Consider the following 26098-nt stretch of genomic DNA (forward strand, 5'->3'; position numbering starts at 1 on the left):
AAGGTCACTCCAAGGTCTAAGTCACTTCTGCACCAGTGACGGGCAGTCGGAGGGGACTACAAGCCCACTAGTCTGTTTTCCTTAGCACCCAGGAGGGAAAAACTTTTTTTTTTGTCGGTCGTGGGGCTTGAACTCTGGGCCTGGGCACTGTCCCTCAGCTCTTCAGCTCAAGGCGAGCGCTCTACCACTTGTGCTACAGTGCCACTTCCTAATGTGTATTTTTAAAAAACAAAATGAATTTTGTCTTTATAATGTTCTGAAGTAGCCACCTGAAAAGTGGATTGTTTAAAAATGTAAGAAGAAGCTGGGCGCTGATGGCTCATTTCTGTAATCCTAGCTACTCAGGAGGCTAAGATCTGAGGATCTCAGTTCAAAGCCAGCCTGGTGAAGAAAGTCCGTGACACTCTTATCTCCAATTAACCACCAGAAAACTGGAAGTGGCGCTGTAGCTCAAGTGGTAGAGCGCTAACCTTGAGCTGAAGAGCTGAGGGACAGTGCCCAGGCCCAGAGTTCAAGCCCCATGACCAACAAAAAACAAACAAAAAAGAACAAAAAAAGGGAAGATATGAAAGCATTTCTTGGAAAACTTACATATAAATAAATGTCACTCTTTTCTTGGAATATTTGAAATATGAATGATTATGTTGTCCTTTAAGGTTTTTTTTGTTTGTTTTGGCCAAATTTAAATTTTGTATGGTGTGTTTCTGCTTTTAAGTAGCCAATTTTGCTTCCTTTTTGTTTGTTTTTTTTAATCTCGCTTTTAAAATGTTGTTTTGTTTTTTTAAACCTTCCCTACTCCTTAGATTTCGACCTCATCAAGATGCAGATCCTGAAAAGCCTCGTGTTGCTGCTATAATTGACAGGCTCATTGCATTTAAAAATAACGACAAGGGAGCCTGGATCAGAGGAGGAGACATAATCGTTCAGAATTCAGCGTGCGTATTCTCCACAGAATTATTACCTCATGACACTGGTGTGTTTATTTTTAAGGAATTATTTTTTTTTGAAACGCAGAGGAATGAGAGTACAGTGGTGGTTCCTGGAATTGATTTATTATTATTCCTAATAGACAGGATGAGCTCTGAGGAAGTATGCTAGAATTAACAGACCGCAAATGTTCAGAATTGTCTCATTCTGTTGCTTTCATTGGAATGGAACTTGTCTAGGGACAAGTTCCCTAGACTGCTTTTTAATGAGATTGTACAGAAACTAGGAATTTAACTTTATAGAACACACATGCTGTCTGTCACAGAGCTCAGTAAAAATCTTTGGAACTACCTTTTTTTCTTTTTTTCTTCTTTCCTTTTGGAAACTCCTTCAAGTTTTTCTAATCTTCTTACCTTGCCATTCAAAACAAAAGCTGTGCAATTCTACCTTAGTGAGTGTTGACTTAGGTCTTACCCTGACTGCAGGCAGGAAGTGCCTTCTGTTTTTATTCCCCCTACTTGTATGCTTTTAAGAGAGGCCTGATACATGTTGAACTAAGATTTGGTGTTCAACAGCCGGGAAGAAAGGTTTTGATGTTTTTCTTCCACTAACCATTAGCTTCTTGGTATTTTGCTATTGTGTTTGGCTTTGATTATCTAGAAATTGATAGTGATATTTGTTTAAGTGGTTTAGCTATCATACGGAAAAGTTTTGAAGTGACTACCATGATCTACTTGTCTATTTAAATGATTATAAAAAACAATAATTTTAGCAACATTTATATACTGCCTTCTGGTTGTTAGGCATTGAAATTATTTGGAAATTATCTGGATAGTTATTTCAGCTTACAGATGAGAAAACTGGGGGAGAAAGAGTTGGAGTAACTTGCCCAAGGTTACATAGCTAGTAACTGGCAGAATCAGGATTTGAACCTGTGCAGTGTGTGCTTTACCATGCATGAAGCTGAACTGTTGGGAGCTTCGAGAGAGGATACTGTGGGACTGCCTGGATTTTATCATTCTGCAAAGAGAGAATTACCTTTTGTGTGATGAGTGAATTCTGGTGATCTCACATTCTCTTTTATCTTACAGGTTTGCAGACAATGGAATAGGATTGACATTTGCCAGGTTTGTAATTGCTTAAAAATACTTCTTTGATCATTTTAAAGGTACAAAATTGGCTTTGATTTTTAGGGTGGAGGAGAATAACCCACAGGGATGTTTTTATGATTTATTAGCCTTAAAACTTTTTTAGCATCATCTTTTTGATACCACTAGAGGGCCCAAAATCCATGTTGATTGATGAATTGAATTCATACCAAAGTAGTGGGTTAATATAACTGGCAATTTTTTTTTTTTTTTTGTCAGTTGTGGGGCTTGAACTCTGGGCCTAGGCACTGTCCCTCAGCTCTTCAGCTCAAGGCTAGTGCTCTACCACTTGAGCTACAGCGCCAGTTCTGGTTAATGTAACGGGAAATCCATAGAAGAGTGGACCAATCATAAATTTTGCCTAGAAGACACTTGATATGTAAAGTTTTTAAAAAGTAAGGGCTTGGGGCTGGGAAGGTGGCTCAGTGGTAGAGCGCTTGCCTTGCATGCTCAAGGCCCTGGGTTCGATTCCTCAGCACCACATAAGCAAAAAGAAAAAAAGCCGGAAGTGACGCTGTGGCTCAAGTGGTAGAGCGCTAGCCTTGAGCTGAAGAGCTGAGGGACAGCGCCCAGGCCCAGAGTTCAGGTCCCACAACCGGACCCAAAAAAAAAAAAGTAAGGGCTTATCAGGGTGCCACTGGCTCACACCTTTAGTCATAGCTACTTAGGATGCTGAGATCTCAGTATCACTGTTTAAAGACAGCCCTTGCAGACAAATCTTTTTATTTCTAATTAGCCAGCAAATAGCTGGAGGTATGGGCCGAGTGGTAGAGTGTCAGCCTTGAGTGAAAAACTAGGCAGGAACACAAGACATGGGCTGGGAATGTGGCTCAGTGGTAGAGTGCTTGCCTGGCATGCATGAAGCCCTGGGTTCCATTCTTCAGTATCACATAAACAGAAGAAGCCAGAAGTGATGCTGTGGCTCAAGTGATAGAGCATTAGCCTTGAACACAGAGGCTCAGGGACAGTGCCCAGCCCCTGAGTTCAAGCTACAGGACTGGCAAAACAAAAAACAAACAAACAATCCCTCAGAAAAAAAAGGACACAAGACCTGAGCTCAGATCCCAATCCCAGCACCAAAATAAAAAGTATGGGGTTAAAAGAAAAAGAGAATCATAGGATAAAGATTAAAAACCAACAGTTTTTCTTCTTAGAAGCTGTTTTAATTTCACAGTCATCTTTAAGAACTAAACTTCTCATGTTATATTTTCTCTGCATTAAAAAAAAAAAATCTTCCAGTTGGCTGTATCTGTCAGTTAATTGTTGTATACTGGGCGAGTTCATTATCATTTACCATATTATTGCTTAAGACTAAACAGTTGTTGCTCCTAACTTAAATTTCATTTGTGTCTATGTAATTTTCAAGCTGTACGTTCATTTATAGAAGATATTTTCACAGCTTAAATTTTCCAGGACTTGAGAATATGTATTAGGAAAAGGTACTGGATTTTAAATAATCCTTAGATTTTATTTATTTATTTATTTGCCAATCCTGAGGCTTGAACTCAGAGCCAGGTATCCCCTGAGCTTCTTTTTGTTCCAGGCTAACTCTTGCCCACTTGAGTTACAGCACCACTTCTGGCTTTTTTTTGGGGGGGGGGAAGATAAAAGTCTCATAGACTTTTCAGTGCGGGCTGACTTCAAACCGTAATCCTCAGATCTCAACTTCCTGAGATGCTAGGATTACAGATGTGAGCCACCTGTGCCCGGCTTCTTAGGTGTTTCTACGTTGTAGCTTGCCTTCCTTTTGGAGATTAAGTTTAAGGTTTCCTGAGGAAGTCTGTCTAATGAATGTCCTCCTCTTAACAGTGATGGAAGCTTCCCTAGTGATGAAGGCTCTAGCCAGGAGGTGTCTGAATCGCTCTTTGTTGGAGAAAGCAGGAATTTGGGATCTCAGGGTGGTCAGAACAAATATATGGGCACTGGAGGACTTGACCAGAAGCCTCGGACATTACCTAGAAACAGGTGAGCATTACTTTGGCACTATGTGAGTGAAAGTTAATAAAAGGGAAAATTAATTCTTAGGGAAGGTTCCATAATCATCCTGAATAGATTGCCTCCTCCTATCGTGACTCTCATCCTATCTTCTCATTCGTATCATTGTTGTGTGTGTGTGTGTGTGCTATCCTCTTGGAACTTTGGAGCATTCATAATTATCCATTCCATGGATCCCATCATCAACCAAGAAGCCATCCTTGTCTCTGATTACTTACATAAGAGCTTACATAAGCTGGTGGTTTTCTGCTTTCTTGAGGCCTAGAGAGAGTTACCAAACCATAGACTATGACATTAGGTCTGTTTTCCCTCAATCTAGGTTGTTGGTTTTCAGAAATAGGCACTAGAAAAAGAAAATTACCTACTGAAAAAGAGTCCTAGAAAATGAGAGTTGGTTGATGCCAAAGCTGGCTCAAAACCTACTAGGGCTGTGCGGTTAATAGTGTTTGCGGTTGTGGTGGAGGAAGGGATTGCTGTCGGTATGTTTTCTGTCATCATCATCAGAAGCATGAAAACAGTCCCTTAGCACTGGAAAGCTTCTTCAAAGCTTTTAGGGAACTAATCAACCCATACCTCAGTTCAGAGACCCAGTTTGAGTTTGTGCTCGTGTTACTTATGAGAAAACCAGGTAGAGAAAGATCATATGCTAAAGACCACTTCTGAGCCCATTGCCCAGTTCGTCAAGAATCAGCTTAGTGAGGGAATGCCACCTAAGATCCTCGGCCTGAGACTAAATGGGGGAACGGGAAAGGTACTGCTTTCAAACTGAAGATTACCTATGATTGATTTTTCTGCCCTTGTACTTGTCATTGTGGAATAGTGAGCAATATCTACTCTCGATAGAGAAACCCCTGTTGGGCTGTAGAAGCTGCTAGAAAAAGAATTTCATGAATGTCTTGTCTTTGTTGGTGGTGCTGAGGATTGAACTCAGAGCCTCATGCATAGCAGACAAGTCCTTTACCACTAAACTATACCCTCAGCCCTAATTCAGAAGTTTATAGTAGTTAATACTTATGATAACAGACCCTCTTCCATATATTTTATATTTATCTAATCTTCACAAAGCACCGTAAAGGTGTGCACAGTCATCTTCTGGTTTACAAATGAGTTGATGTATTAAAAGTAGTTTGGCTTAGTTTGGCTTCAATGCTGAGCTGGATTTTGTTAGCTTGTTTCTGTGGATCTCAGGATTAGACTCAGAGCCTCGTAATTACTGGGCATGGACTCTTCCACTTGAGTCACACAGCCTTGATTTTTTTGTGTTGGTTATTTTTAAGGTAAGGTGTCACTTTATGACCAGGCCAGACTAGATTGGGATCTTACTTGCGCTTCCTCTGTAGCTGAAATGACAGGCATGTGCCACTGTACATGGGTAAGACATTGAGATGGAAGCTCATGAACTTTAATTAATACCCAGCCTGCCCTTGAGCTGTGATTGCTGGATCTCCATCTTGCAAGTAGTTAGGATTATAGGCTTGAGTATGGCTTATGCTGTGTTTTTAGAGTTGTGCTGTAGTCTCTCTTCTATTTCTGTAGGTAGATTTAAAGAAGAGAAAACTAAGCAAAAAAGTAAAGTTATATAGGTATGGTATGATACTGGCCAATTCCGTTCTCTTCCTTTTATTTTGCATTTACCTCCAGTTTTATTTCAAAGTTCTTATTGTTCCCTTGCTAAGGACAGTTTTCTGAGACAAAACTTTCTCATTGATTAATGGGTCCAGTCTTTGTTATACTAACTCTTTACCATCTTTTCCAAGAGAGTAAGTAAAAACATTTTGATTTATATGGTACATAGGTTTTTTTTTTTTTTTTCTGCCAGGCAGTTTGGTTTCTTGCTAGTTGCTTTTACTGTAAAACATTTCCAAGTTGTAAACAAAATAGTTACTGTACAAATCCTCTGAAAACCATTAAACATTTTAATAGGCAAAGAAGAAACCCAAGAAATTCAGACTATGGTAGGATTTTCACATTAATTCTAATTAATTTATGATAGTTAAGAAGAAGGAAAATGGATGCAGTGAAATTCTGGCATTTCCCCCCACCCCCCACTCTCTCTGGCAGTTCTGGGACTTGAACTCAAGAGGCTCAAGCTCTTGCTTACATTGTTCACTCAAGGCTAGAGCTCTATCACTTGAATCACACTTCCACTTCCAGATTTTTGCTGGCTAATTAGAGATGCCATGAGGACTTATGCTTTTAGACTTTTAAGATTTATCATTTCACTTTTTTTTTTTCACTGTCTCTTCTTAGAAAAACAAAAGGTTCTTTCTGTGTAAGCACAGAAGCACAGATTTGTCTTTTGTTTTCTTGGCTTGAGATTTTGGAGCTAAAGAACGAATGATCAGATAGAACTTTTTTTTTTTTTTTTGGTAATGTATACTAGGCTCCACCTCTACTCGATACTTCTAACTCCAAATAAAACATCTAACTGAGTTGAGTTAGGAAGCCAAACTCTATTGTGTTATGTGCTGTGCTATCTCTATAGCATTCATGATCTGAATTTACCCTTTTTCATCTTTCACACTATATATTTCATCCCATCAAGGATCTTGCTTTGGTGATCACTATGTTTTGGTATTTTGCTTATTGTTTAAAGGTCATCTAACAGTAGTTATGAAACAAATGCTATTAAGGAGACCGGTCTGTGTGCGTTAAACAAAACCGTGTATTTTAACAGGACATTCCCTATTAGAGGCTTTCAGATTTATGATGGGCCCATTCATCTCACCAGAAGTACTTTCAAAAAATATGTGCCAACGGTAGATAGGTACAGCAGCGCGATTGGCTTCCTCATGAAGAACTCCTGGCAGACGACCCCCAAGAATAACGTTTCTCTTGTGAAATTTGGCCCACATGTAAGTGTGACCTCATGGCTCTTACACAGAGATGGTAGGAGGTAGGGAAAGAAGGAGACCCATGCATTGTATTTCTAAAGACAAACTAAGATTTGCATGGAATCTCTCTTTGGGGGGAAGGGAGGCTGATAGAGTACTGGGGCTTGGCCTAGGCACTGTCCCTGAGTTTTTTTTGGCTCAAGGCTGGCACCCTACCAACTGAACCACAGCTCCACTTCTGGTTTATTTGTTGCTTAATTGGAGATAAGTATCTCACAGACTTTCCTGCCTCGGTTGGCTTCAAACTGCAGTCCTTAGCTCTCAGCCTTCTTAGTAGTTAAGATTACAAGCTTGAGCTGCCTGTATCAGGTTCGCAGAGAATCTCCATGATGGGAAAGAAAAATATGTATTAAAGGAGTTCCTAAACCAGTGCATGCTATCCTGTGTGCTAACTCTCTGATTTGGGTTATTTTTTACATGCAGTCAATCAATGCCTTGAACATGAAAATGACTTAAGAACAGGGGGACTGTCAGTGTCGCAGGAACAAGAGGACATAGGATTGGGAAGTTCAGTAAAATAAATGGATGAGGTGTCTCATCTTCACTTAGAAATTTGGTTCCTTCTTGATATTTTATTTGCCTGAGTTCTGGGGAATTAAAGGATAAAATAATTGGGAATGAAGATAGAAGAGGGATGTGTGAGTGTGCGCGCGCGCGTGTGTGTGTGTGTGAGTGTGTGTGTGGGTGGGTGTGTGCGCACACCAATTTTGAGATACTCTCACTTGGCTACTTAGCTCAAGGCTGGTACTCAACCACTTGAGCCTCACCTCCATTTCTGTAATAATTCGTGATAGCTAAGAAGAAAGAAGGAAGATGGATGCAGTTCTGAAATGGCTTACTGAAAATAAGTGTCTACATTTATCTGCCTAGGCTAGTTTCAAACCTCAATCTTCAATTATCACAGATTAATCAGAGCAAAGCAGTAAATAAATAAATAAAGGGACTGAACATTTCCGGTTGAGCTTCACTGGGTTTTCAAAAGTTTTGTTTTCCAAGCTCGTCATTAATTATGTAGGGAGCGACTAGATATCATAGTTGGCCACAGTGAAGCATGCCACCAAACCAAACCGCTTTAACTGAAAAGCTATTATCTTGTTGTAGGGCTGGTGTGTTAGCAGGAGCCCTCATTTTCTGTTTTTTGTTTGTTTGTTTGCTTGTTTTTCACCACCGTTAGGTTTCTCTGAATGTGTTCTTTGGCAAGCCTGGCCCATGGTTTGAAGACTGCGAGCTGGATGGCGATAAGAACTCCATATTCCATGACATCGATGGCTCTGTCACAGGGTACAAGGACTCCTATGTGGGAAGGATGGACAACTACCTGATCCGCCATCCGAGCTGCGTCAACGTCACCAAGTGGAATGCGGTGGTCTGCAGTGGGAACTACGCCCAGGTAGGTCCAGCATGCGGCCTCATACTGAGCCCCTCTGACTCCGGCAGCCTTTCTTCGGTGAGGCTTCTATAGCTTCTTAAGGTGCTCAGAGGAAAGAACAAAACAGCAAAGGGGGGGGAATAGTAGGGGAAGGGAGGAAGGAAAGAAAGGAAGGCCAAGGAAAGGGGGAAAAAAGTACTTAGTTGACGGCTTCCCCAAACAACTTAATAGGTGAGAAAATGAATCACGGAGGAGTGAGGTGATCTCCACTCTAGTCTTCTTGCCACAGTCCAGCTCTCTGCACTGGGAGGGAGTTTTATCCTCTTTCGGATCATTATGGTTCCTTAATGAGGGAGTTTGATTTCAGAGACAGCCCAGAATTGGAGCCTGGAATTAGAAATGAGGAGACTAGGAAGGAACCCGTGGGATTTCTTAACATTGTCTTAGGATATAATGTCTCTGTGACGATCAGAAGGAGATGGCAGAGACTTGGAAACAGTCTCTGAAGTTACTACACTAGTGTGTAGTTCAACTGAATACCTAGTCCAGGAGGCTCATTTGTAAGTTAGTCTGAATAGTTAGGATCAAGGACTACGAAGCCCAGAGTGGCTGGGTTTGGATCTAGTGTTCTTATTACCTAGGGTGTGAATTGAGCAAGTTAAAAGGACTCTGTTCCCAGGTGTAATTTGGATCCGTGAGAGTTCCTTCCGTCTGAGGCTGCAGTGGTCATTGAATGCATTTATAGAAAGCATTGAGCTTGAAGGTCAGGGACCTGGTGAAGTAGCTGCTCCTAGTTGAGGAATCACAAAGTAGGGAGAGTGGGATCGATGGGAGAGATCGTAAAGCAGAGCACTGGTTGCTCAGAACGTTGACGGTACAGAGCTTTTGGGCCAGTATTCTAGACCATGAAAGGTCAGATTTAGCAACAGACAGGTAAAGAGGGTGTGATGCTTTGTGCCGACTGTCCCTGCCAGCACTCAGGAGGCTGAGGCAGGAGTTGGAGGCCCTTCTGTGTTGTGTGGCCTCCTCAGGAAAAGACCAGTGCTGTGGTGTGTCCTCTGGGCTTGGCCTTTCCTTACTCAGCCAAGCACAGCTCAGATCCTCCTCCATCAGGGTCAGGAGCCCAAGATGCCCGAGTGTCTCTTCTCTCACAGAAAATCTTGTTCTAGGAAAGCCTATAGTAACTGTGTATTTAAATAGTGTGAAAGTGTGATTCCTTTCTTTATTTTCAGTCTGTAAATGGTGTCAAACACAAAAGAGGAAGAAAACACAGAGAGAAGTTCTGAAGTAGTCTAGATTAAATGTCAACACTCAGTGAATGTTTTAATTCTCCGGGAGAATTTAGTTCCTGGGTACTGATTGGTCTCAGGACATGAGTTGAAGTTTGTCTTAACGATCGCATGCATCTGGGGAAGGTTTTGTTTTGGCATGGAAAGAGGCTCAAATGCCACTGGAATAAATTCAGGACTTTCAAATTTGTCTCAGCTTAACATGTTTTTCCAGTTGCTGCAGACTGCTATATAACTTTTTTTTTTTTGAATGAGTGAGTGAAAAATGACTTCTTGGGTTAGAGTAGGTCATGGAAAATGAAAAGCTGTAGCTCAAGATATATAAAATTTCCTCTGTTGGTGTAGAGGAAAGTCTCTTTGATTTGAAGGGAGGGATATCCGTTTTCATATTAATTTCCTTTTTTTTTTTTTTGTATATGTGTTCTTCAGATTGAGGGATTTCTTTGAGGAGCTGTGTGAACCACAGAAGTTTTACATTCTGATGAATAAGCTGGCCTGTGGTGGTGGAACTGCTGAGCAAGGTCTTGGCTAGCAGAACCAGGGTCTGTTTTTTTGTTTTCAGCCATGTCTAGTTGAAGCACACTGTATTGTGTGGACGTGTGGCTTAGGATATGGTTGGCTGCTGTTCTTTAATCGGGCACAGATCAGAGAATCTCTTTGTCAGAGGAGGGACCTTTGACTTTCTGTGGAATAGTGTCGTTCAGCTGTTGGAACTCTTACTCTTTTTCATTGTTAATTTCCTTGTTTTAAGATCTATATACAGACGGGGAGCAGCCCCAATCTCAGTGTGACCATCACGCGAGATGAGTATCCATCCCACCCGATGGTGCTCCGGGGTATCAATCAGAAGGCCATCCTCCCCCAGTACCAGCCCGTCATCATGCTGGAGAAAGGCTACACCATCCACTGGCACGGGCCGGCCCCACGGACGACTTTCCTTTACCTCGTCAACTTCAACAAGTATGTGTTTATCCCTGTCCTTGCACGTCACTGAGCGAGGAACTCACTGAGGAACGACTTTCCTCCTGCCTCACAGATGCTGGTGTCAGGCCCTTCCCTCCTCCTGTGGAGCGTCTGTTGCTTTGTGTGGATGGAGTTTAGAGATTGCACAAATGCAGTCTTGTCACTTTGACAGCACTTTGTCATTTTGATGACTGAGGTATTGCGTTTGAGCAGCTATCTCATAACAGGTTTTGTTGTGGTTATTAGTTTCCTGTGCTGCTAGGGGTCAGATCTAGAGCCTTATGCATGGCAGCCAAGTGGTCTTCCACTGAACTGCATGCTACACCCCAACCATGGGATTACTTACAACTCGCTTCTCTCGCTTCCTTCCTTCCTTATTTCCTTCCTCTTTCCCTCCCTCCCTCCTTCCCTCCCTCCCTCCCTCCTTCCCTCTCTTTCTATTTCTTTCTTTCTTTGTTTTCTTTCTTTCTCTTTCTCTCTCTTTCTCTTTCTTTCACTTTCTCTCTCTCTTTCTCTTCCTTTCTCTCTTTCTCCTTCCTTCCTTCTTTCCTTCCTTCCTTCCTTCCTTCCTTCCTTCCTTCCTTCCTTCCCTCCTTCCTTCCTTCCTCTCTCTCTCTCTCTTATTCTCTCTCTCTCTCTCTTTTTTTCTTTCTTTCTCCAGAGCATGAGCTCTGGGCCTGAGTGCTGTCCCTGTGCTTTTCTTGCTCAAAGCTAGTGCTATACCACTTGAGCTATAGCTCCTCTCCCAGTTTTTTTGGTGTTTAATTTGAGGTAAGAGTCTTATAGATTTTCCTGCCAGGGGGTAGGGGCTTTGAACCGCAATCTTCAGATCACAGCTAATTATAGATGTGAGCCACCAGTGCCCAGCAACAGTAGGCTTTAATAGGGTTTGCTCAGTACTTTATTTTCTTGTGGCTAGGGTGGGAAGAAGTTTTATAAGATTTTCCAAATGAGCATTTGGACAATTTAAAAATATTTTTGAGATTTACTTTAGACTTGAGAGAAGAAAATTACATTATCGATTGGTAATAACTATCATAAGAAGTAGAAGAGTTGAGGCATAGACACCAGGTATTTCCTGGCCTGCCTTAGAGCATTATTCCGCCCTTTTTTGATTTTTCAGCTGTCTGTTCTGATAATGTCCCAAGGCTCTATTTGAATATGGATTTTTTTTGTTCGTTTGTTTGCTTTTGTTGGTTGTGGGGCTTGAACTCTGGGCCTAGGCGTTGTCCCTCAGCTCTTCAGCTTAGGGCTAGCGCTCTACCGCTTGAGCCATTGCGCCACTTCTGGTTTTCTAGTGGTTTATTGGAGATAGGAGTCTCATGGACTTTCCTGCCCAGGCTGGCTTTGAACCAAGATCCTCAGATCTCAGCCTCCTGAGTAGCTAGGATTACAGGCGTGAGCCACTGGTGCCTGGCTTTGAATATGCTTTAGTGTTTAATATAGTCAGGTTTTCCCAGCATGCCAGGGGAGTAGGGCTATGAACCAGGGAAGAAATGGTGATTCTGTAACTGGTTACAAAAGCCAAGTGTTGAGAAAGGGCTTGTTTTTTAGGAAGAATGGATTTGATGAATAAGAACACAGTTACCTCAGAGAAGGCAACAGGAAGTTAAATTACGGAAGGGGGAGGGCACTACGGACATCTCTCTTTACGTGGAAACTGGTTCCGGCTCCCCCTTCCCCTGAAATTACTCTGTGACTATTTACATTATTATATACAATGGCGGAATATTCTACTTAACGCCTGCACATATCAGCTTGTGTGCTTTGTCATCTCCGTATTGCTTACAATGTTAAAGCTACGTAAGTAGTTGTTGTACTATGTTGTGTAGGGAATATGGAAATAAAAGCTCCTCTCCTTTTTTTTTCGGTATGATTGCAATTCTTTTCCTGATATTTTTCATCTACAATTGGTTGAACCTGAGGATGTAGAATCCACAGATAGTACAAACTAGCTATATTTTATTTTATTTTTTTTGTCTTTTCTTTTTTGGTACTGGGGATCGAACCCAGGACGTTGCACTTGCTAGGCAAGCGCTTTGCCACTGAGCTACATCCCAGCCCTCCAGCTATATTTTAAAGGCAGAAGTAAAGCAGTCTAGATCTATGACTGCTAACTCATGGGACTCCGTGAAACTGCTCAGATGTGTACTGAAAATAGCCATGGTTTATTTACCTAAGTGGCCCAAAGCTTTTGACCTGTCAGTTCTCACTTCAAATACGCAGCTGGCTGTCACTTGAGAGGAACTTGTAAATTGGTCGTTTTTCAGCAATGAGCAAGCTTGGTGGCAGATGCTCTGGTGAAATAGGTTTCTGGTACACACTTTTAACTAAACCAAGACTTTCTCATTGATTGCTTCTCTGTGTACCTACTGACATTGTCTTCCAAGTCAAAAATCCATACTCAGGCACCAGTGGCTCAACCTGTAATCCTAGCTAATCAGGAGGCTGAGATCTGAGGATTATGGTTCAAAGCCAGCCTAGGCAGGAAAGTCCATGAGACTCTAATCTCCAAGTAACTGCCAAAATAGCCAAACATGGAGCTGACTCAAGTGGTTGAATATTAGCCTTGATCAAAAAAACTCAGGGACAGTACCCAGGCCCTGAGTTCAAGCCCCAGGACCCCCCCCACACACACACACTCTCTCTCTCCCTCTCCCCCCCCCAGTATTCACTCCTGATTATGAATTTTTCCTCTCTTCCCATTAATAATAATTAAACCCTGTTGATCCTGGCTCATTCATGTCCTTCAAATCTTTCTTCAGTCCTTCCTGCCTTGTTTGTGACTCACTTCAGGCCATTCACATATTTGCCTACATCCCATAGCAACCACCATGCCCTTCCTGCTCTGTCCCCAACCCTGTTCTCCCCTGTATCCAGTCCTCAGTCCAATTCTATCCACAGTGAGATTTCCTAAATCCTAGTCTGATCCTGCCAGTCAGTTGCATGAAAGTTAATGAAAGAAACATTAAAAATAGGGAGGATGGAGAAGCAATGTGGAAAAATGACCAGTATTCCAAAAACTTAATAAGGAACTGGATCGTGAGTTTGAAGTGAGATATTACAGTCAGTTCTGGGCCAGCTCCATAAAGTGTCATACAAGCTTTTCATTGAACCCTGAGCAAGTAAAAACATTTTAATATGAAAAAAAAAGTGAGCCTAGAAGTTTCAGAACTCTGCGTGGGCTTGAAATATAGTCAGACTTTCCTTGTGTAATTAGCTAAAAGATCGTGTAAGAATTACGTGATTGGTAGAAGGAAGAGGAAGACCGGAAATCTTTTTTTCTAAGTCAGTATGATTATAAGTAGGTCATAGAGTTTCTCATGGTTCAAGCCTAAAAATAATGCTTTAAAAGTTATAAAAGAGTCAGGTGCTGGTGGCTCACTCCTGTAATCCTAGCTATTCAGGAGGCTGAGATCTGAGGATTATGGTTCAAAGTCAGCCTGGGCAGGAAAGTCCATGAGGCTCATCTCCAATAAAACACCAGAAAACTGGAAGTGGCCCTGTGGCTCTAGTGGTAGAGCTCTATCCTTGAGCTGAAGAGCTGAGGGACAGTGCCCAGGCCCAGAGTTCAGGCCCCAGGATGGAGTCAGGGAGCAAACATAGACATACAATAACAAAAAAAATTTCCTGGATTTCTTTTCAATAAATAGTATTTTAAATGTTCAGAGGTATTGTACCCTGGGCTCCTCCCCTAAGAGTATCTTTTTTTTTTTTGGTCGGTCTTGGGGCTTGAACTACCTTTTTGGTGACTAATTGGAAGAGTCTCACAGACATTCTTGCCCGTGCTGGCTTTGATCCGCCATGCTCAGATCTCAGCCTCCTGAGTAGCTAGGATTGCAGGTGTGAGCTACTTACACCCAAGCATAAAGGTTTTTTTATTCAGGATTAAGGATATAAAGAAAAAAAATACCATGGTGATTTACTAGCATGTCAAAAGATTTATTTAAAAAAGCATATACTCTTATATCCAGCAATTTTGGTTCTAGGAATTAACATTATAACAAGTGAAAATATGTTAATGAGCATTTTGTTTTGCGTGGCACTCAGGTTCGAACTCGGGTCTACAGGTTTGCTTAACTTGCTTGCAACGTTGGCACTCCATCACTTGAGCCTTGCTGCCAGCCTTAATTTTTTGCTGGTTATTTTGGAGATGGAATCTAGTTGACTTTTCTGCCCGGGCAGGTCTGGAACTGTGATTTTCCAGATCTCCACTTTTTGAGTACCTGGCATTATAAGTGTGAGACACTGGTGCCTCACCAAACAAATCCTTGAGAATGGTTTTACCACTGTATATTAGTGTTTGTTTCCATCTAAGCTATTAGTGTTTCCATCTAAGCATGCTTATATCAGCTTACCCTTAACTTGCCAGCATCTAAGTATTTTGTACCCCACTTTTATTCAGTTTCACAAGTCCAGTTGAAGTCTTTTTTGTTTTTTGTATGTCTTATTGCTGTTGTAAATATATTGATAAGGAACATTTGGGTGACATGGATGATTTGTTGGTATATCAAAGTTCGGGGCTTCCATTATCTACTGATGGTAGCTCCAATTTAAAAAGGATGTCAGTGGTTCAAATTTGCATATGCTGTCACAGTAAACAACTACTAGCTCCAGAGTGAACTCCTTATATGTATGATACATTGTCTTTCCTTTGAAGGGATGACTGGATTCGAGTTGGCCTCTGCTATCCTTCTAACACAAGCTTTCAAGTCACCTTTGGCTTTCTGCAGCGGCAAAATGGTTCCTTATCCAAAATGGAAGACTATGAGCCGGTGCAGTCAATGGAAGAACTGCAGAGACAGCCATCCCAGAGGAAATTCTATTTCGACTCCAGCACAGGGTAATTCAGTGGCCTGGAGAACAAGGATCCACGTTGTGTTTTCTTTAATGGTGAAATTACTAGTTCTTCAGCACAGCTTAGAATAGGCCACGATGTAATTGCTGATGTGGATTCTCCTTCCTCGTCACTATTAGGGGGTTAGAGAGTGCTAGAATGACTCGTAATTATAGTGAGCAGTAGGAATTAAAGGAAGATGTTTGCTTTTGACCTCTGAAGGCAATTTAGAGAATAAAATGATACTTACCAAGAACAGCGAGTTGGCCCGATGGAAAAATGAAATAATTTGGCGTTTTTTGGAGGGAGGGCTGGTAACAATTATGAAGATAATCATTTTGATAGGTTATAGTTCATATTTTGTTGAAAGGTAATTTTTCTTCTGCTGACTTAAGGTTACCTCTAAAGTTGACCTAGAGTTAAAAAAGAGAAAAAAAAAAAACAGTGTATAACCATGGCATATTTGCTTTCAACTTTCTCTAGGCTGCATCTTTCCACTTTTTAATTCTAATCCTGTTCTCCTGGGGTCCTGTTGGCTTTGTCTGCTTTTATCCAGTTACTGTCTCTCTCAGCCGTGGGTTATGGTAGGCTTGCTCTCCTGTACTATTCCAACAAGTAGCATGCTCCTTTAGCCTCCATCCTCAAGTTAACATCCTACTATCTACCACTGTCTTGGTAAATAAGATTCTCATTTATTCTGCAAATTCGCAGTCCTTTGGAAGATAGGAGCATGCAAAGAAAGTAATGAGAGAGTCAAAGGCTCTAAGTCCTATAGAGAGATAATAAGTAGACTTTGGGGAAGAACTCAAGTTCAGCCTAGAGCGACCAGTGACATTCTGAAAGGTGTCGCTGGAGCTAACACGGAGGCACTGTGAGAAGATGGAGGAAGACAGGGGTGAGGTGTCCAGGTAGGGCAGTGTGGGTGGCACATGGAGGCATGGGAGAAGATCGCATGGCATGTTTGTAAAAAGCAAAAAGTTCACAGGGGACAAGGCAGCAAGATTGATTGGGAGGGGGAGGAGAGAGGGAAATGAAGCTGGGGTCCAGTCACTAAGTGCTTGGTTAACCTTTGAGTAATACTATTATTATTAGCAACCACCGTGATCAGCTTAAAGTTTTCTTATAATTGTTTTGTGATTTGTTTGCCGTGAGACTCAATGTACCTGGGCTTTCATTCTATAGCTAGTAAGACTTCTACATTTCCAGTTGATTGCCCAGAAAAAAAAATAAAAGAAACTCCCAAATTAGTGCGGACAATCTGGTGATCACACATTAATGAATTAAGCATTTATGAAGATGGGAAATATATTTATGATCTGGATATTTCAAGACTCCCTCAGCTTCTGATATCCTAATTCTTCCTAATACGGTTCATTTCGATTATCTTAATCATGTAACCAAAAGGCCCGTATCCAATCGGGTCCCTTTCATTCCTTTAGTATATAGGATAAAATTATGATCATTGGGACAGTGACTGAATTTTTACCTCTTACTTCCAACTTTGCCTTGTTAATTGAGCTCATGTTAACATGTGAATTCGGGTTTTTTTTTCCCTAACTTATACAAAATAGTGGCTTTCATTTGGCATAAAATGTGAATTCTCTTGATTTCTGGTCATCAGTCACATTTCCTTGAGAAAAAACTTCAGAATCTTGACTTCCTTTAGAAAGACTAGGTTTGCAGAGAGATAACGGATTGTGACTTAAAACTTGTTTTTCCATTCACTTTGGCAGTAGGATGATTCAGAATGAGTGGGACTTCCATTCGTCTGATTTCAGTCCAATTATAGAGGATGGGCTGCATGCTCATCTGCTTTTGGAAAACATCACAGGATTGGATTTGACTGTCTTGGCCTTGCTGTTTCATTATTCTAGAGATATGTCTTTAACCAAAGTGACTTATGAATAGCAATAAAAATAAGAAAAACATACATTCATTTACTAAATCTCAAAATCAACACCAATCTATAGTTTTACAAAGAACATTAAGCCAAGCGACATTCCATCCTCTCAAATTACCCATTGAACCAATTTAAACCAGAAACTATATCTGCTCTCTTCCCAAATGACTAACCTGGGGTATCAGCATCTTTTCTAAAGAAGTCCTACATTTGACTTAAGACTCTAGGAAGATTAGCAGGAAAGAGAAACTAGTTTGCAGGAAAGAGAAACTAGTTTGCTAGTTTGGGATGGAGTCTTTTTTGGGGACCGTGAATGGGTTTGAGGGATTTGTATGTTTTTGAGGAGAAGTCTAACACTTTACTGGGCTGCTTTCTGTTTCGTGCAGGTTATTGTTTCTGTATCTCAAAGCCAAAAGCCGCAGGGATGGCCACAGTTACTGTTCATCTCAGGGATGCGAAAGGGTGAAGATTCAGGCAGCCACGGACTCAAAAGACATCAGTAATTGCATGGCCAAGGCGTATCCACAGTATTATAGTAAGCCAGCAGAGGCGAAACGCAAGCTATCCATGGCCACCGGACCCTGCCAAGGTTGTGGGGCCCGCCAGGTAAACAAGGGAGAGGAGGAGAGGGGGCTGCGGTCTGGGGGGGGTGAGGTCAAAGGGCAGGACTTCTTGGCAATAGGACCCCTTTTCTTTGAAACATCTCTATTGCCATTTGCTAAATAAATACGTGTATCTCTTGGAATTCTGGCCCATGCTGGAATGTGATGATGCTCATAAAAATCAAAATAATATACGTCAATACAGAAATGCCTTTTGCCTGTGACACGTCATTTGGCCAGATGGCCCCTGGATTTTGTCGATTAGATGTGAGCCATCGATTTTTCTTTACCCCATGAAGAGCGTGTATACATGCATGTGTATGTATGGACATAGGCCAAAGGCTGACTTGGGGGTTCCATATGTCAGGTCACCCCAGTACACCATTTAAGGAGACAAGTGTGGGGAACATCCAAGAAAGGAGAGTTATCAATGTGCTGGATGGACAGAAAGGGAGAGTAAGAACTTCAGTTATCTTTGTGGTATAGACAATGTACTTCAGATTTAAGTAAAGAACTGAACATAGTGTGTGAGAGGTATGTATACTCAAGCAGACCCAGGCCAATGTATGATCTGCTTGATTATAAGCTCAGGACTGATCGATAGCCCAGATTGGCTATGGATTTTACATGGTTTAAAATTACAAGTTGGGAAGGTGGTCTCATTTTCTTTCTTCGCCACGATTATGATTCTGTTACAGTATTGCTACTGGGGGCTTATGTATGTCAAAAAGTGCTCTTTTAAAGTGCTTTTAAAAAATTATTGGTATGAAATTTCTTTTTAAAAAATGGAGCTCGTGTGTAAATGAACTTTAACTCCCTCCACTCCCTTTTTTTTTTTTGGTGGGGGCAGCAGGACTAAGCCTTGTGCTCTGACTTGGCTGGCACACTATGATATGAGCCATGCCACAGCGTGGCTTTTTGCTGGCTATTTTGGAGATCAAGTCTCATGGGCTTTTCTTCCTGGGTTGGTTCTGACCCTTGATGCTCCAGATATCAAGTCTCCTGAGTAGCTGGAATTATAGATATGAGCCACTGATAACTGCTTCCATAATTCTTTTAAGATGGAAAATATTGTAAGGCATCTGCTATCCTATTTACTTGTAGTTAAAAGGACAGATGGACTTTGGTTAGTGGCAGAAGCAACCCTATCTCTTGAATGTGACAGAATAGAGGGGAGGGGGCAGTATATAATGTCTGACTCTGAAATACTTTGCATATCACTGAGAGGAATTGGGTCTTGGCCTTGTGCAGGGCACTGGAAGTTTCTATAAATAGTGTGTGCCTTGGTTACAGATATTTATTTTCTCAGTACCAAAGTGATTAAGCCTCAATTCAGAATTGACTTGAGAGGGACCTTTAAAAAGCAATTCGTGCCTATGGATGCTTAAATAGGTCACATCTACTTAGCCATGTATTGAATTCATTTGGGAGAAAGAGTACTGGGGATTGAACCCAGGACTTTGTGCATGCTACACATGTGCTCTACCACTGAGTTACACTCCCAGCCTCTGAATTGGTTTTATTAACAAGATTGCATTTATATGAAACAGATCATTCTAGAAAAATGAGAACCATACATTTCCTGTATTAAATGTACTAAAAGAGGGAATTCCCCATCACGAAATACGTATTCGAAGTTCAGAGAAGGGAAAATACGGTTGGGTGGCATCGATACCCTTGAGGGAGACTTTCATTGGCGGATGCAGTCGCAGTAACTGTGGAACCTTTTCCTATGCAGCTGGTGTTTACTAGTGATCCTCACAAGACCTACCTCCCTGTGCAGTTCCAGTCACCCAGTAAAGCAGAAACTCAGCGTGGAAGTCCGTCTCTGATTTCTGTAAGTGTTCTCTGATGCTGTCTCGGTCTCTTCAAGCTGCTGTAACAAAATTCCACGGGCAGTGGCATGTAAGCAGGAGGAACATTTTTCCCCCCACAGTCCTAGAGGTTGAGAAGGCCAAGATCGAGGCGCACGTGGACATGCAGGACTGTTTCCTGCTTCATTAGATAGTTCCTTCTCTGGACCCTCACAGGAGGAGGACCAAGAGCTCTCTTCCTTGCGCTTCGTTTGTGCGGACACCAATTCCATTTATGAGAAGTTCACCCCTACATCCTCCAAGGGTCCACATACTAATAACATTCTTTGGGGTTTAGGGTTCAGCTTCTGAATTTGTGAGCACACAGACATTCAAACCATAGCCATGATTTCTTGCTTTCATCTCCATGCTAGTGATCTAAATTATCTCTAGAAGTAGTCACTGTTGGTTTTTGTTCTTTGTGTTATTTTGGTTTTGTGCCAGTCCTGGGGCTTGAACTCAGGGCCAAGTAAGTGCTGACGCTGAGCTTTTGGGCTCAAGCCTAGCCCTCTTGAGCCATAGCTCCACTTCTGGCTTTTTGGGTGGTTAATTGGAGTCTCAGGGACTTCCCTGCCTTGGCTGGCTTTGAACCAGGATTCCAAGATCTCAGCCTCCCAAGTGGGTAGGATTTCTGGCATGAACTACTGGCTCTGGATTAGTCACTGGTTTTTAGTCGTATTGTCGTTGTTGGCAGGGACAAATGGATACATACACGCCTCCTAAACCTTCGTTTCTTTAAATAAATTATTTTACAATTTTTTTCCCACTGGATTGTTTACTGATTATTTTAAGGCAGATGTTAAAATTCCTTCACATTAATTTTCACTGAGTAAATTTTACAGTTGACTAGGATTTCATTTCTGTAAGAGGATAGGCCTCTGGTTAGAACACAATTGTCATATTAAGTTGCTAACATAGAAAAGCATTCAGCCTTGTTTTGGGAATTAAAACGAGTTTTTTTGTTTTTGTTTTTTTACAATATGGAAAATGAAGATTTGTTTTGTTTTGCTTTATTTTGTTATTTTGGGTTGGTCATGAGGCTTGAACTCAGGGTCTGGACGCTGTCCTTAAGCTCTTTTGCTCAAGGCTAGCATTCTACCACTTTGAGCCATATCTTTACTTCTGTTTTTTTGGTGGTTAATTGAGATAAGAGTCTCGGGGTCTTCCTTTCCCTGGCTAACGTAGATCTGTAATCCTCAGATCTCAGCCCCCTGAATAACTAGGATTACAGGTATGAGCCAATGGTACCTGGCTGGAAATGAAGGCTAAATCTCTTTGTCTTTTGAAGTGAAGACACAAGGGTTAGTTCTCTTTTCTAAGTGGATTAATGAAGCATACTGGCAGGTTTCAATGTCAGTAATAGAATGTGGACTTGAACCAAGTTAGCTACTAGGAAGTAGGGCTCTGGAAGTAGCTGATCCAAAACCATGGTGACCTGGATACCACCAAAGAAAGAATGTCTAGCTATCTGCCTCATAACCTACCAGGGCCCACACCCTGTCTCCTGGGGTCTTTAGGAACTCAATCTTTGTTTCTGAGATGTGTGTCATAATCACAAATCCATATGTATGTGTGTGTGTGTGTGTGTGTGTGGAAAAATAATTTTTGCTATTCTTTCCCAATTTTTTAAATTACCATAAGATATATATAACATGAAATTTACTATCTTCACCAATTTTGAGTGTGCAGTTCAATGGTATGCAGTACAGACATCACGCCACCTTGCTTCAGAATTTTATTCAGTGAAGATGGGTAATCCCAGTTGTAGCTCAGGCTGTATTTCTACCTACATTGCTTTGTTAGCAGGCCTTCATTTTGTGAAAAACTCAGATCATCCTTACAGTTTTTGAACTCGGGGACTTGAGCTTTAGGCTAGTTCAATACCAGGGAACCATACCTCCATTGTTTTGTTGTTGTTGTTGTTGTTATTTTTGAGCTAGGGTTTCCCTTCTGGCCTGGGCAACAGGCCTTCTGTGTGCTTCTGGTTGTTGCTGGGATTGTGAGCACATCCATTTTCCCTCCTGTGGAGATAATCTTCTGCACTTTCTACCTGGCCTATCCCAGATCCACGATTCTCCCAATATCAGTGTCCCACATACCGTGGGAGGAGAGGCGGGCACCATTGGACCTAGATACGGTGCCGAGAAGGGGTTTTGTGGCCATTTCTGCCCAGGTTGGCCTCACACTGGAATCCTGTTCATATCCGCCTCCCAAATAGATAGAAATACAGATGTGAGTAGACTGGCATGCTCAGGATGTCCTTTCATGGGCATGGAATTTGTTAGCTCTGCCTCTTGATGCCTTCATTGCAGGAAGGAAGCAGGTAAGTGCTGAGGCTCACTGTTCTAAAAACTTATTGGACAATTAGAGAATATACTGTTTGGCCAATATAAGTAAGTCTGCAAAGATCAGCCTCTTCCCTAGGATGTCACATTGCTTTGGCTTCTACGGAAAGTTTAATTTCCTTTGACCAACAAATTTTTATTATGAGGAGGGTAGGATACTTTTCACAAGGATAATTTGAATGCAGTGAGGATCCTTACATATTTTACCTTGAATGTGTACCCATTTTAAAATACTTTTTTTTCCTGGCATCAGAATTTGGACTGAGAGCTTTTCATTTGTCCAACTTGCTTGCTTGGCTATGCTAGTACTTGAACCATCTCCAGTTTGGATTTTTGCTGGCTAATTAAAGATAGAGTCACTCAAACTTTTTTGAACCATGCTCTTCCAGGTCTCCTGAAGTAGCTAGGATTAAAGGCATCTGAGCTTGTAATGAGCCACTGGCACCTGGCAATATTCAGATTTTTTGAAATAGGAGAATTGCTTCTAGTTTTTTTCCACATATATAATTTATCTCAGACACTTCCAGAACAACTCCTTGGATTAGAGCAATTTAAATGTAGCTCTAAAAATTAGTAAATTCTTAAAGTGGAGCTGTGGCTTAAGTAATAGAGCCTTGAGCAAAAAGAAGATCAAGTCAGTGTCCAGGCCCAGAGTTCAAGACCCATGATCCCCCCCGCAAAAAAAAAACCCAAACAACAACGAAAAACAGAATTTTGACCAGGTGCCAGTGGCTCACGCCTGGAATCCTCAGCTGCTGAGAAGGTTAGATCTGCAGACGAAGGTGTAACGCCAGCCAGAGCATGAAAACTCATGAGACTCTGCAAGTAACCACCCAAAAGCCAGACGTGGAGTTTCGGCCCAAGTGGTAGAGTTCTAGCCTGGAGCAAAAAAGCTCAGGGACAGTGCCTCGACCCTGAGTTCAAGTCCCAGGACGGGCACCAAAACCAAATCACACAAACAGAAAAGCAAATTCTAGTAACATCAGTTAGAAATAAAACTTCAGTGTAATTTTCCCAGAGTAGAGCAGTGGAGTGCAAGAGCATGTATGTCCTTTGCAAAACTTAATGTAGGTTAGGATTTTCCATCCTAGTGTACCTGTGGATTACTATCTAGTCAGTTTGCGTTTGTTTTCTCTCTTTTCTTGAGAAACTGATGATATTTGGAAGCGTCTAGAGTTCCTCTTTCTTGAAAAGATTTCGAGCCTTAATTTAAAGAGGCTGATTGTGCCGGGCGCTGGTGGCTCATGCCTGTAATCCTAGCTACTCAGGAGGCTGAGATCTGAGGATCACGGTTCAAAGCCAGCCCGGGCAGGAGAGACCGTGAGACTCCTATCTCCAATAAACCACCAGAAAACCAGAAGTGGCGCTGTAGCTCAAGTGGTAGAGCGCTCGCCTTGAGCTGAAGAGCTGAGGGACAGCGCCCAGGCCCAGAGTTCAAGCCCCACGACCGACAAAAAAAAAAAAAAAGAGGCTGATTGTGGGCATTCATAATTATTTCAAGGCAAAATGCAGCTTAAATTCAACTAAATGTAGCTTTTTTTTTTTCTATTTTGATGTCCGAGGATTGCTATATTTGGAGCACAAGAAATGAAGCAATTTTGCTGCTATGAGATTGCGTACCTAGACTTGCTGGCTGCGACTCTCTTTGGGGCACCGTATGATCTGTGTGTGTGTGTCATAGAAGCATGTGACTCCAGTTAGATTGGAATGCATGGATGGATGTGTGGTGCAGAGACCTGCACTTGAACTGACTCCCAGAGCTCTGCCTCCAGAGAAGGTGCCGCACAAGGCCGAGGCCTGAGTGCTGTATCACCCAGCTCGGTCCAGTGCATTTACCAGAACACCATGCTCAGAGCATCTGATCTGGTCAGCAAAAAATCTGTGCTCCACATGTTAGAGGGACAGAGGCATCCTATCCGACATGGGAGGCAAAGTGCAATTCTGGGCTTACAAGGGTCTGGAAAGAAAAGTCGTCTTGGAAAAAGTCATCCTTCTGAAAGGATGATAGCCAAAGACTTTGGTTTCTGTTTTTGTATTCTTAGGTCAATGGCACTGACTTCACCTTCCGAAGTGCAGGTGTCTTCATCTTGGTTATTGATGCGTGCAGCATACCCTTCCGGTTGATAGAAAAACAGATGTTTCCTCTTGCTGATATCAGTCGCATGGAAGAGTATTTAAAAACAAGCATCCCTCCAAGGTATGTCGTGTTCACTTATCTATACCAAGGACAAACCACGTTGACAAGGTGGAGTCCTCCACACAGATACCACCTTGTCACCTCGAAGCTGTGGATCCTAGTCTTGATCTGTGGACATTCGGGGTTAGAGGAAAGTCATTTACTCCTTTTTTTTATTATTAGTTCATCTACTATGTACTCCATTCACTTACTACCATTTTGAAGTACTTTTTCCATGTAATTTTGCCTCTTGTAGCTATCTGTTCCACCAATAGGCCCACATAGCATTGTGCTATGGCTGTGGTTCAGGAAGCCATTACCTCAATCACTTAGAAATGACCAGATAAAATTAATTGAAAAAGTGGCTGAAGGCTGAGGGTCTAGTACTGGGGATTGAACTCAGCCCCTGGGGGCGCTGTCCCTTAGCATTTTTGCTCAAGGCTAGCGCTCTGCCACTCGAGCCACCAAACCACTTCCAGGTGGTTTGGGCAGTTAATTAGACATAAGCGTCTTGTGGACTTTTCCTGCCCAAGCTGGCTTCTAACCAGAGTAGCAAGGATTACAGGCTCGCAGCTTCTGGTCACTTTAAAGAGCACTAGTTCTGGCTGGTTTTGTTTTGTTTTGTGTGGGGTTTTTTTTGGGGGGGAGGTTGTTTTTTTCACTTGATTTCTGAAGAAAAATGCAGAAGAAAAAGCTTGCTTTCTCTAGGTTGGTCACATTTGAGGCCCTTTCTGCTCTTCATCTGTGCTGCAGTTGCTAAGGGTAAACATCAAGAGGAGAACGTAAACTTCCCAGAATGAAGGGACTGCCCAGCTTCCAAATAATTTCCAGTTGATCTGGAAATTATTCTTTACAGATTACAAAACTAGATCCTATAAGATTACTCTGGTGCCAAATTCCCTGTATATTATATACAATGTTATATATACATTATTACACACAATATTATATGAATACAATATTATATGTAATACAATATATTACAAATATAAAAATATATTGTATTTATATTTTATATATTTTATAATATATAATATGTATAATTATATAATAGGTATATATAATCATATGTAATTATCATATAATATATAGTTATATTGTATTATAATATAGGTTATGTTATATCATCATGTATAATATAATAGAGTATCAGCCTTCCACAAAAAAAGCTCAGGCACAGCGCCTGGGCCCTGAGTTCAAGCCCCAGAATCTGCGGGCGTGCACACACACTCACATGCAAATGCACACACACATATGCATATACAACAATAGCCAAGTTATAATTCTACCACAAATAAGACAACGATAGTTTTGCAAGGTAACCATGTAATTGTAACCGCTCTGTACAGTATTTTCACAATAAAAAAAAAAGAATTAAAACCGACTCATTAACAAAGTTATTCTTAGAAATGGGACTAAGAAAAACCTTTTGAGGGTCTTGCAAGAGTACTTCTTATCTGGCTGTTCATTGTATGGGAGGCTTCAGGTTGCAAAAAAGCTTAGTACTGTACATTGGAAATTTAGGAACAAATGTTTTTCTCTATATGTGTTGAATTTTGAAAAACTGCTAAGAATGTACTGGGCAGCTGGCAGTGACGTCTTGGGAGACGAAGACTATGTATCTGCAGCTTAGGGTGACCTGTTAATAGTCACATGGACTGACATAGTGAAGGTCAGGCCTCAGAGTTGCTGTGGTCAGGCCTCTGCACCGCTTCTGAATTGAGTCAGCACTGGGTAGAAAGAGGACACCCAGGAGCTGCACTAACACAACACTGAAGATCCTAGCCTGAAGAAACGTCA

At 41.6% G+C, this 26098-nt stretch overlaps 1 protein-coding gene across 1 annotated transcript in view; it reads left to right on the forward strand.

The window, feature by feature from the left end:
* Tmem2 (transmembrane protein 2) overlaps positions 1 to 26098 on the forward strand; it is a 71911-nt gene that overhangs the window by 42599 nt on the left and 3214 nt on the right. Inside the window, exons 12-21 of the mRNA XM_013018397.1 lie at positions 804 to 935; positions 2019 to 2054; positions 3885 to 4040; positions 6748 to 6925; positions 8139 to 8354; positions 10374 to 10582; positions 15246 to 15428; positions 17709 to 17928; positions 19663 to 19761; positions 24165 to 24319. Of these exons, the coding sequence (XP_012873851.1) occupies positions 804 to 935; positions 2019 to 2054; positions 3885 to 4040; positions 6748 to 6925; positions 8139 to 8354; positions 10374 to 10582; positions 15246 to 15428; positions 17709 to 17928; positions 19663 to 19761; positions 24165 to 24319 (1584 nt within the window). The remainder of the gene's footprint in view (positions 1 to 803; positions 936 to 2018; positions 2055 to 3884; positions 4041 to 6747; positions 6926 to 8138; positions 8355 to 10373; positions 10583 to 15245; positions 15429 to 17708; positions 17929 to 19662; positions 19762 to 24164; positions 24320 to 26098) is intronic.

The sequence above is a fragment of the Dipodomys ordii genome, unplaced genomic scaffold (genome assembly GCF_000151885.1).
Source record: "Dipodomys ordii isolate 6190 unplaced genomic scaffold, Dord_2.0 Scaffold40, whole genome shotgun sequence".
In the NCBI taxonomy this organism is placed as follows: Eukaryota; Metazoa; Chordata; class Mammalia; order Rodentia; family Heteromyidae; genus Dipodomys; species Dipodomys ordii.